Source organism: Anolis carolinensis, chromosome 3 (assembly GCF_035594765.1).
Source record: "Anolis carolinensis isolate JA03-04 chromosome 3, rAnoCar3.1.pri, whole genome shotgun sequence".
Lineage (NCBI taxonomy): Eukaryota > Metazoa > Chordata > Lepidosauria > Squamata > Dactyloidae > Anolis > Anolis carolinensis.
This window is the reverse complement of record NC_085843.1, coordinates 138168082-138179360: the sequence shown is the minus strand read 5'-3', so window position 1 is coordinate 138179360 and position 11279 is coordinate 138168082. Positions and strand designations below refer to the sequence as shown.

Sequence of the window (11279 nt, the reverse complement as noted above, 5' to 3'; positions counted from 1 at the left end):
CCTTATGGGCGAGCATATGGTGACTGGTATATGACATATGTATGTCAAAAACTAGAGCTTATAGGGCAAAACTTGTGCCATTTTTGGAATCGGCAAGTCAAATAGACATGAAAACAGGACTAACATTTGAGGCACTAAAATGTGTGTTGGCCAGTGTAAATTCTGCAAAAGTCAAAACTGTCAATGTGGCAGGACAACTGTATCCAGAATCAAAATCCACCTAGTTCCATAGAAGTCACTTCCTGGTAAGTGTAGAACTCCCACTTTAATGTGAGGCTGTAGTGTTGCTATCCAAACTATAGGGGACTGATGATATTTCTTGCTCAAACCAAGGCAGGCTTTCAATAGTTTTAATGGTAGCAGGTGCTGTTTTTCCTTTTTGTTTCTGGTGAAAAGGGACTGAGCCCAAACTTTCTCATCATATTGTTTTCCAGTCTGAAGGCTTCAGGGGCAGTTTATCATTGCCTTCTTCTGCACAGTACTAACAAGTGCTAGCTGTGATGCCACTGCTGTTGTTTGCAAGAGATCTTTCGCCAGTGTCAACCCACACTCCCTCCCTAGTGACATCAGGCAGGCCCCAACCCCGCTGGTCTTCAGAAAAAAAATTAAAGACCTGGCTTTGTATGCAGGCGTTTATATAATAGGCTAACATGGAATTTGACTTCAGCAGTTTGGATAATGACTATGGACTAATTACTAAGTATCCAATCGACTCAGCACTTTTAATATGTTATATGTTTTTAATCTGTTTCATGTTTTAAGTGTTTTATTTTCCTATATGTTTTAATTGTTTTATAGTTTGATAGGGTATGTTTTATTATTATATTGGCTTTAATTTTAATGTCTATGATACAACATTGAATTCTTGCTGGATTTTGTAAGCTGCCTTGAGTCTCCTGTGGGGTGAGAAAGGCGAGGTATAAATGAAGTAAATAATGAATAGACACTACTGCTGCCACCCAGTAGCTGTTTCTCACTGAATCTGGCTCTTCAACAAAAACCTGTCTGATATGGGAGTCCCTACCATAAGCATTGCTGCTATCAGCATAACCCTTTTGTCTCACAGAAGCATGCAATTCCACTGCTGCAGAAAGGTAGTGCCATCGGTGGACATACTGTATGGACAACCAAAGTAAATGAGACTGAAGTGACTTATGATTGCCATAAAGCCCATTTATCTCAGTGGGTCACTTCAAAGTAGAGAGAAACTACACTGTAGAAGCAACACAGTTTGACACCACATTAACTGCCATGGCCCAATGCTATGGAATCCTGGGAGTTGTAATTTTACAAGGTCTTTCGCCTTCTCTGCCAAAGAGTACTGGTGCCTCACTCAGTCACAACTCCCAGGGTTCCATAACATTGTGCTATGGGAGTTAAAGTGGTGTTGAACTGCATTCATTCTGTAGTGTAGAATGTTAGCTGTTGCTAACTGATCTTGTAGACCAGTGGTTCCCAACCTGTGGGCCATGGACCACCACTGGTTCCCAAGAACTAAAATAAGATCCGCTGGCCTCCTTGCAAGAAGAGCAACTGGTCTCCCGAAAGGCAGTGGGCCTGCTCCTGGGGTTATTTGGGGTGCTGATTCAGAAAATTGCATTGGATAGTCCACATCAGTTCTAGATTATTAAATATGGTTTTCTGTAGGCAAGCAGATGGCAACTACTGGATGGCATATGTTCTGTATCAGAAACTAAAGCTGATGTTGTCTATCCAATGCAATTTTCTGAATCAGCACCCCAAACAGAATCTAAAGCTTACCAAAAACAGATTGGTAACCCTTTTGGTACTAGTGTGGGAGAGTGGTCCCTGGTCAAAAAAAGGTTGGAAACTACTGTTGTAGACCTATTGAACCAACGAGACTTACTTAAACCTAGACTTAAATGCAGCAATTGATTTCGTGGGTCTACTCTAGATGGAATGAGTCACTGGATTTAGCTCTGAACACCACTCTGTATAGTAGAATTTATTTCTGAATGAACATAGCTGTGACTGAATGGACATAGTTCTTTCCCTAAAATAGCATCCTAACATTCAAATCTCTGGACAGAGTCACAGGCCACCGTTCCCGCTCTGTCCAAGGTGGAGATGGCGCTTTGTTTGACACAGGGGAGAGCGACCAGGGCGTCCCTCCCTCCCAACTGCTTTCCTCCCCTTTTTTGCCCGTCAAACCTCGAACTGAAGCGAATGACAGAAACGGAATCGCGCCTTTGGTGTCCGCATTAATCAACCTGACACCTCCATTCATAGCGTGGCCGCGGGGAGGGGGCGTTTAATCGTGGCTCTTTTGGACTCTTGAAGGGTGTAGCATTTCGCCATATGCTGAGGCTTTCCAGAGCTGGCTCTCTTGGGGCGAGGGGATTAGTCAGCCCTTCGTCTTCGGGGAAGAAAGGCGGCGGGCGGGCTGTCCAGGGAAGACAGAGAGTCAGTCTGGATGGGAGGGGGTTTGGGGGAAGGAAGGAAGGAAGGAAGGAAGGAAGGAAGGAAGGAAGGAAGGAAGGAAGGAAGGAAGGAAGGAAGGAAGGAAGGAAGGAAGGAAGGAAGGAAGGAAGGAAGGAAGGAAGGAAGGAAGGAAGGAAGGAAGATGGTGTATGTGCCAGAGACTCTCGTAGGGGTTTTAGTCCGATCTCTAAAGGAGCTGTCCACGGTGCTGAACCCCGTCCACAAACCGTTTAAAGTACAGTCTAAAACCTTGGGCAGCTTTGCTAGATTTAAAAGACCATTGTGTTGTCGAAGGCCTTCATGGCTAGAATCACTAGGTTGCTGTGGGTTTTCCGGGCTGTATGGCCATGTTCCAGAAGCATTCTTTCCTCACGTTTCGCCTGCATCTATGGCAGGCATCCTCCGAGGTTGTGAGGTCTGTTGGAAACTAGGCAAGCTGGGTTTATATATCGTGGGAGAAAGAACTCTTGTCTGTTGGAGGCAGGTGTGAATGTTGCAATTGGCCACCTTGATTAGCATTGAATAGCCTTTCAACTTCCAAGTCTGGCTGCTTACTGCTTGGGGGAATCCTTTGTTGGGAGGTGTTATCAGGCCCTAATTGTTTCATGTCTAGAATTTCTGTGTTTCCAGAGTGTTTCTCTTTATTTACTATCCTGATTTTGTAGGGTTTTTTTCATACTGGTCGCCAGATTTTGTTCATTTTCATGGTTTCCTCCTTTCTGTTGAAATTGTCCACATGTTTGTGGATTTCAATGGCTTCTCTGTGTAGCCTGATATGGTGATTGCTAGAGTGGTCCAGCGTTTCTGTGTTCTCAGATTCAAAGAAACAACCATCCTCTGCTAACCAAATATACTTTTGTAGTGGGATGCCTTTGTCCTTGGCAGTTCAAAGACATGGCTCTTCAGTTTAACGGCTGAGTTCCCTGTGTGCCATTACATGAATGCTTGCGAATATCACTTGTTCAAAGAGTTGACTTCTGACAAGGTCATGCTTTTCTTGACTAGTGGTTCTCAAAAGGTGTTCTTCACATATTCATGGGGATTCACATTTGCCAAACGTATGTGACATCTTCCCCCCCCCCCCCCCTTTTCAATAAGGTTATGACTGCTAAGGTTATTTCCCCAGAGAATGGGTGCAGTAACTCCCAATAGCCTAAAATAGTATTAATTGCCAGTCTCCCATCCATGTTCTAGCTAGGGCTGATCTTGCTCAGCTTCCAAGATCAGACGGGATTTTGTGCCTTTACATCACTGGGAGAATTTTCACGTCGAAAAGGTTTAACCCTCCTTGATTTTAATGGGAAGAATGGAGAAAATGCCCAGCATTCTCCCAATGCAATCCCTCGGTCTTCAGACATTTTCCCTCCTCGATTGCCCCCCTCGCTTGGTCGGAGTCTTAGAAATACAAGTCCTACTGCAAATCTAAAGCAGGTTTGATTTCCAGTCTCAGGTGGGAAGAAGTGTCCGCCTGAACCCGTGGAAATGGCTGCCGCTCTCAGGGATAGTGGGAATTGTAGTCCAAAACATTCGGAAAGGATCTACTTCTGGATCAGACAAACTTGACAGACATTCGGACCTGAAAGAAGCAGCTTCTAGAGTTATCACTCTTTGCCTTGTTTCTTTCGCGAACCCACTTGGATTTCCAGTACTGTTGCGATATTATATTAAAATTGTGAGGCTATTAAGTGGATCCCAGTGATTTTCTTATTTGATGACCAATTTTTCTTTCTCTCGTTCTTCTTCCTCCTCCTCCTCTTCTTCCTCCTTTCTCCTGGTTGTCGTCCTCCTCTACTTCTCCTTGTTATTTCTATTATGTAGTTAATCAATGTTATCCTATTCTCTGATACAGCCAAGATAGATTACTTTACTGTATTTAACTACTGGGACAGAGCCTGTTGTTAGCCTCCACTAGAAAAGACCCACAGAAGTAAAGGCAATTACTATACGAGTTTTATAGAGTCAAGGGACTAACAATTCTATAGTTCTATAGATTCTAGTTCGGTTTAGAAAGCCACCAAAAGGAGAGAAACTAAACTGAAACGGGTCTCAAGCCTGAGAAAAAAGCGGGGTATATAATAATAATAATAATAATAATATCAACAATAGGTTGCTGTGAGTTTTCCGGGCTGTATGGCCATGTTCCAGTAGCATTCTTTCCTGACATTTCACCCACATCTATGGCAAGCATCCTCAGAGGTTGTGAGGTCTGTTGGAAACTAGGCAAGTGGGGTTTATATATCTGTGGAAAGTCCAGGGTGGGAGAAAGAACTCTTGTCTGCCTGAGACAAGTGTGAATGTTGCAATTGGCCACCTTGATTAGCATTGAATATCCTTTCAGCTTCCAAGTCTTGCTGCTTCCTGCCTGGGGGAATCCTTTGTTGGGAGGTGTTAGCCGGCCCTGATTGAGTCATGTCTGGAATTCCCCTGTTTTCAGAGTGTTCTTTATTGACTATCCTGATTTCAGAGTTTTTTAATACTGGGAGCCAGATTTTGTTCATGGTTTTCTCCTTTCTGTTGAAATTGTCCACATGCATGTGGATTTCAGTGGCTTATCTGTGTAGTCTGTCATGGTGGTGGCTAGAGTGGTCCAGCATTTCTGTGTTCTCAGATAATGTGGAAAGGGGGAAATCATGAAAATGAACAAAATCTGGCTACCAGCATTTAAAAACTCTAAAATCAGGACAGTAAATAAAGAAAAACACTCTGAAAACGGCAATTCCAGACATGAAACAACCAGGGCCAGTTAACACCTCCCAAAAAAGATCCCCCAGACAGGAAACAGCCAGGTCTTGAAGCTGCAAGGCTTTTCAATGCTAATCAAGGTGGCCAATTGCAACATTCTCACCTGCCTCCAACAGACAAGAGTTCCTTCTCCCACCCTGGACCTTCCACAGATATATAAACCCCACTTGTCTAGTTTCCAACAAACCTCACAACCTCTGAGGATGTCTGCCATAGATGTGGGCGAAACGTCAGGAGAGATTGCTTCTGGAACATGGCCATACAGCCCGGAAAAGAGACAGCAACCCAAAGAGAACTCTAGAAAGGAGCCACGAAAATGCGTTGCGTTTCCTCAGCAATTCATACTTGCAAAAAATAATAACAACATATTTATGGCAACAACCTTCTGAAGGAACTTCCCAACGTAGGACCTAATTAGTTCTTCTGCGGGAACGGACACTTTGGGAATTAATGGGAAATTTCCCTCCCCCCACCCCTTTCTGTCTTCCTTCCTCTTCTGCGCTCTTTCTCTCCCTCCTCCAGTTACTGCGGGGCTGAACCGAACACAAAAAGCCGGCTCCTAGGAAAGGCGGCAAAAGCCTCGACAGAAAGTGGGGAGGGGGAAATGCTAATGCGCAAGCGCGCCCCCCCCCCGCCCCCCCCGCGGCGGGGTGAATGAGAGACGGAAGCGCGCGCCCTTTAATCAATGGGCCGGGACGAGAGGGGCGGGGCCAAGATTGGCTCGGGACGCCCCGCCCCCTCCCTCCCCAGCGGCCCCGCCCCCTCGCTCAATTCCCCAGACGGAGGCTCGCGCAGGCACCAGACAAGCCTTGCAATCAGGCACGGTGGTAGGGAGGGAGACGCCGCAAGAGCAAGAGCAAGAGCAGCAGCAGCGCCTCTTTATCTATCTACCTTTCGCTGGCGAAGGCGGCGTCGGGGCAGGGAGCTCTCCCGCCTATCCATCCAGGAGGTCTCTCGCTGGTTGCCCCTCCCTTCCAGCCGAGGAGGGAGCAAAGTTGCGGCAAGTTTGGGTGCGGAGGCAGGGAGAGCGCGGGATCCTCGACAGAGCCAAGTGGGGGAAAGGGGACACGAAGGGGACAAGGAGGAGGAGGAGGAGGCGATCTATGGTCCCTCGCTTGTCGCGGAAGAGCTGTAAATCCTGCCAAGTGGGGGAAAGGGGGCGCCGAGGAGACGAGGAGGAGGAGGAGGAGGGGATCTTGTCCCTCACTTGTCCCGAAAGCATGGCAGGCGAGGAAGAGCTTCAGAGGAGGAAAGTTTAGAGGCCCTGAAGAGAAGGCAGCCGGAGCAGCAGCAGCAACTCCATCCCGCGCACCTGCGCTCCCGACTCCACGCTTGACTTCCCCCTTGGAAGGCGGCGGACTCTTTCCAGGGAGCGGCTCCCGATGCGCGCGTGGAGGCCGAGCGCAGCCAGGTTGCCGGACTGAGGAGGGAGTTCCTGGGATCTCGCGCGCCCCTCGGAGCCACCATTGATTTCCTGCGCGTGGCGCGCGGCGAGGGGCTCGTGGCCTCTGTTGCCGCCGCCGCCGGAGGAGGAGGAGGAGGAGGCGGAGTGGGCGTCATGGCGAAGCCGTCGGAGCACGTCAAGCGCCCCATGAACGCCTTCATGGTGTGGTCGCGGGCGCAGCGGCGGAAGATGGCGCAGGAGAACCCCAAGATGCACAACTCGGAGATCTCCAAGCGGCTGGGCGCGGAGTGGAAGCTGCTCTCCGAGGCCGAGAAGCGGCCCTTCATTGACGAGGCCAAGCGCCTCCGCGCCATGCACATGAAGGAGCACCCGGACTACAAGTACCGCCCGCGGCGCAAGCCCAAAACTCTGCTGAAGAAGGACAAGTTCGCTTTCCCCGTGGTGGGGCCCTACGCCCTGCCGCCCGAGGACCACCACCACCACCATCACCACCACCCCCTGGGCGCCCACCACCCCCACCACGCGCACCTCAAGGCCTCCTCCGCCGCCCTCCACGGCCACGAGGCGCTGCTCAACCCAGAGAAGGCCGCCGCCGCAGCCGCCGCCGCCGCCGCGCGCGTTTTCTTCCCGCCCAGCGTGGGGCCCTACTCGCTCCTGGACCTGGGCTCCAAGATGGCCGCGGAGATCTCCTCCTCGTCGTCGTCCTCCTCTACGCCCTCCGGGTCGGTGACCACGGCGGCGGGGCTGCCCTACGCGGCGTCTTCCTTGGCTTACCCGACGGCAGCGACGGTGGGCGCTTTCCACGCAGCGGCGGCGGCGGCGCACACTCACTCGCACCCGTCGCCGGGCAACCCGGGCTACATGATCCCCTGCAACTGCAGCGCCTGGCCCGGCCCGGGACTCCAGCCCCCGCCGCTGGCCTACATCCTCCTGCCCGGGATGGGCAAGCCGCCCATGGACCCCTACCCCGCCGCCGCCGCCTACGCCGCCGCCGCCGCAGCGCTATGACCCCCAGAGCCAGCGGCGCCGGGCCACACTTGCTGTACAGCAGGCATGGGCAAACTTTCTAACTTGGGGGCCGCATTTCTGGTGGGCCGGGGTGGAGGGAGGGGGGTCTCCCCAAGCCCCCTCCCTGCCCTTTCCTCCTCTTCCTCTGTCGGGAAACTTTTGCATTCCAAAAGAGTTGGCTTTGGCCAGGATGAGATGGTGAATGGGAGAGGGAAAGTGTATCCGTTAGATTCCCCCCCCCCCCTTGCCTACTCCTGATATAGAATCAGAGCTGGAAGAGACCCCCAAGGGCCATCCAGTCCGACCCCCTGCCATGCAAGACGGCACAATCAAAACACGGTGTTGTCCAAAGCTTTTCTGTGAGTTTTCCGGCTTGGATGGCCATGTTCCATAAGCGTTTTCTCCTGACTTTTCGCCCACATTTATGGCAGGCATCCTCAAAGTTTGTGAGGGGATTAATTGCAGCATTCACACTTGCCTCCAACAGACAAGAGCTCTTTCTCCCACCCTGGACCTTCCATGGATATATAAACCCCTCTTGCCTAGTTTCCATCAGACCTCACAACCTCTGAGGATGCCTGCCATAGATGTGGGCAACATTTCAGGAGAAAATGCTTCTGGAACATGGCCAGACAGCCCGGAAAACTCACAGCAACCCAATCAAAGCACTCCCAATAGACAGCCTCTGCGGAAAAGCCTCCAGAGAAGGAGACTCCACCACACTCTGAGGCAGCCTTTGCCACTCTCCAGGAAGTTCTTCATAACCTTTTCAGTCAAAACTCTTTCCCTGCCATTTGAACCCATTGCTCCCTTGGGCCCAGCCAGGTCTCTAGAGCAGCAGAAAGTCAGTTTTCGCCCTCCCTCCTCCTCAATGGGGACACCCTTTCAAATCTTGCACCATGGTTCTCATGTTCGCCTTCTCTTCTCCCAGCTAAACATCCCCAGGAGGAAATAGAGGGGGAGAAGGTTGGAAGGAAGGGTGGAAGGGGGAAGAGAAAGAGGAAAGGAAGAAGGAAGGATAGGATGGTGAGAGAGAGGAGGGCCTGAGAAAAGAGGCCATGGGGCCGTATCTGGGCCTGGGTTTGCCCATCCTGCTGTACAGCCTAGAGGCAGCCCCGGGTCTTCTGGTTCCTTTACGTTGCTCGGCTGCCCTCCGTCTCCCCCTCCTGGGTCTTTCAGAGACTTCCTCTCTTCGCTCACGTCCCAAACCTGTCCTGCGGTCCCTTTCGCCTCAAACACGGTCCTGATCCTTTTTCAGGACTGGAGGAGAACGAAGTTTGGTACCGCTTTCTCTGCCCTGCCTCAAGGCCGTGGACTCCTGGGAGTCGCAGTTGGGTGAAGCCTGAAGTGCCCTCACTCTTCGGCAGAGAAGGAGTTCCCTGGGTTGCATCGCAGTGAGCCACGGCAGTCAAAGGGGAGTCAAACCGCATTCATTCCAACGAGGCAAAGCTCCCTTTATACTGCCATAAAATAATCCAGTTCAAAGCAGATAATCTGACTTTTTCGCTTCTGGTGTGAGAGAATTGGCCTTTGCCCAGGGGACGCCGGGATGTTTGATGTTTTACCATCCTTGTGGGAGGCTTCTCATGTCCCTGCATGGGGAGCTAGAGTTGACCGACGGGAGCTCACCCGCTGTCCCCTATTTGAGCTCCTGTCGAGACAAGGGTTTGACACATTGAGCCAAGGGAGCTGCAATTTTGCAAGTTGCTCCTGACACAAGAAAACAAATCTGGCTTTGATGTGGCAGTGTAGAGGGGGCCAAAGGCTTCCTCCCCCGCTCAGTCCCCAGTCCCTGGCTTTTAGGGAAGGAAGAGTGGTGGCCCCCAGCCTGCCCTTTGCCGCTTCCCCCATCGCCTCTCTCCGGCCTCTCCCTTCCTTTGGAGCGGCTGCAGCCAGGTTGGGAGTTGTCACCTCATAAAACTCGGGCAGGCTCCTCATTTTAGAAGGGAGGCCAAGTCAACTGTCTCCCATTTTTCTCCTTCTTCCCACAGTCTCACACACAGGCCTACGCAGCTGTATAAAATTCACATTGAACTGGGTTATATAGTAGTGTGGGATCACAGTTCAAAGCGGAGATTGTGGATAATCTGCCTTGGTTATATGGCTGTATGGAAGGGCCCTTAAAATATTGTTAAGTTTTTGTAGAAAGTTAAGGCGTTCAGACGAACTCTGGGCCCTCCCACAAAGCCACATAACCCAGAATATCAAGGCAGAAAATCCCATAATATTTGCTTTGAACTGGGTTGTATGAGTCCACATAGCCATACATTCCAGTTTAAAGCATATAATGTGGGATTTTATTCAGCTGTGTGGAAGGGGCCTCTGTTGTTGGAGCTGTTGACATTTGACTGGTCCTGAGCACACCTCCCTTCTTCCTTTTCCTTTCCTTCCCCTATTTCCTCCCTTCTCTTTCCTTGCTTCCCTCCTTCCCCACTCCTTTCCCTTCTTGCTGCCCTCCTTCCCCCTCTCCTTCCAGTGGGACTTGTTTTCCATTAATCCTGTGTCCTAGACCTACACTGCCATTTAAAATCTAGATGATCTGCTTTGAACTGGATTATGTGGCAGTATAAACTCCTATAATCCAGTTCGAAGCAGATCATCTGGATTACCTGTTCTGATAATCTGGATTATATGGCAGTGAAGATCCATCCCTAGAAGTCCAACTAGACTATAAACAAGTTTGAAGAAGTAACTACTTGACTTTCAGGATCCCGATTTGATTCAGAGCTGCTGTTGGTTTGTTTGTTTTTTTTAAAGGAAGAAACTTGACTTCACCTCTGAGGGATAATTATATATTTATTATGATGAAGATGTGTCCCAAACCAGGCATGTAACGACAGCCATATATACCAGAATATAAAGGCAAACAATCCACAATATCTGCTTTGAACTGGGATATATGGCACTGTGGACTCAGATAACACAGCTCAAAGCAGATATTGTGGGTTATTCTGCTTTGATACTCTGGGTTATATGGCTGTGTGGAAGGGCCCCGTTCCCCTTTCCTTCTTTCTTTTTCCCCCCACCAGAGTTGCACAGCCGACTTGGCCTGGGTGAGAAAAATACTATATTATTCCTGTTCAAAACATCATTCTTTAGTTGCAGAGAATGATGGAGCGGGAGGGGCGAATTAATTTCCAACCCCCTTCCTTCTCCATCCATCCCACCTTTACTTTTGTAATATGTATATTTGGATTAATGTTTGTGAATCAAGTTGGCTAACCTGTACTTAGTTTAATTTCCCCTTTTCCCTTTTTTATTGTATTGGTTTTCTGTAATATACGGTTTATGGGGGGAGCAGGGAAAGTTTTTAAGTATTGGTTTTAACCTTTGACGTGTATAAAATGAGTTTGCTGGTGTGTTCTAATTTAAAATTAGACGTCTCGACGATATCTGTACATTTAGACTCCGACTGACCACTCTGTTCATTTTGGAACAAAGAGTTTAAATAAAAAGCCTGAAGCAGGGGAGAAAAAGAGAGAGACATCTCCTCTATTTCTTGTTGAGTTACTTACAAGATTTTAATCTCAATTGCCCTTACCTGCCTAGGCCAGGTGAAGTGTAAGGTATCCTCCAAAGACTGCCTTTGTCTTGGCGTTTGAATAGATGGACGGGGAAATCTAAATCAGACCATTGTAAGGCGGAACTAAAACCCGGTTTATCACATTTGGAATCGTGAATA

At 49.4% G+C, this 11279-nt stretch overlaps 1 protein-coding gene across 1 annotated transcript; it reads left to right on the top strand.

Annotated features, from left to right (window-relative positions):
* Positions 1-6742: 6742 nt before the first annotated feature.
* Positions 6743-11075, top strand: sox21 (SRY-box transcription factor 21). Its single transcript, XM_062975516.1, has one exon. The coding sequence runs from the start codon at positions 6743-6745 to the stop codon at positions 7595-7597; it is 855 nt and encodes a 284-aa protein (XP_062831586.1). The 3' UTR covers positions 7598-11075.
* Positions 11076-11279: the final 204 nt, after the last annotated feature.

What these genes read in the sequence shown, in the direction of transcription:
- sox21 (XM_062975516.1), top strand. Translation starts at nt 6,743, where the DNA reads ATGGCGAAGCCGTCGGAGCACGTCAAGCGCCCCATGAACGCCTTCATG.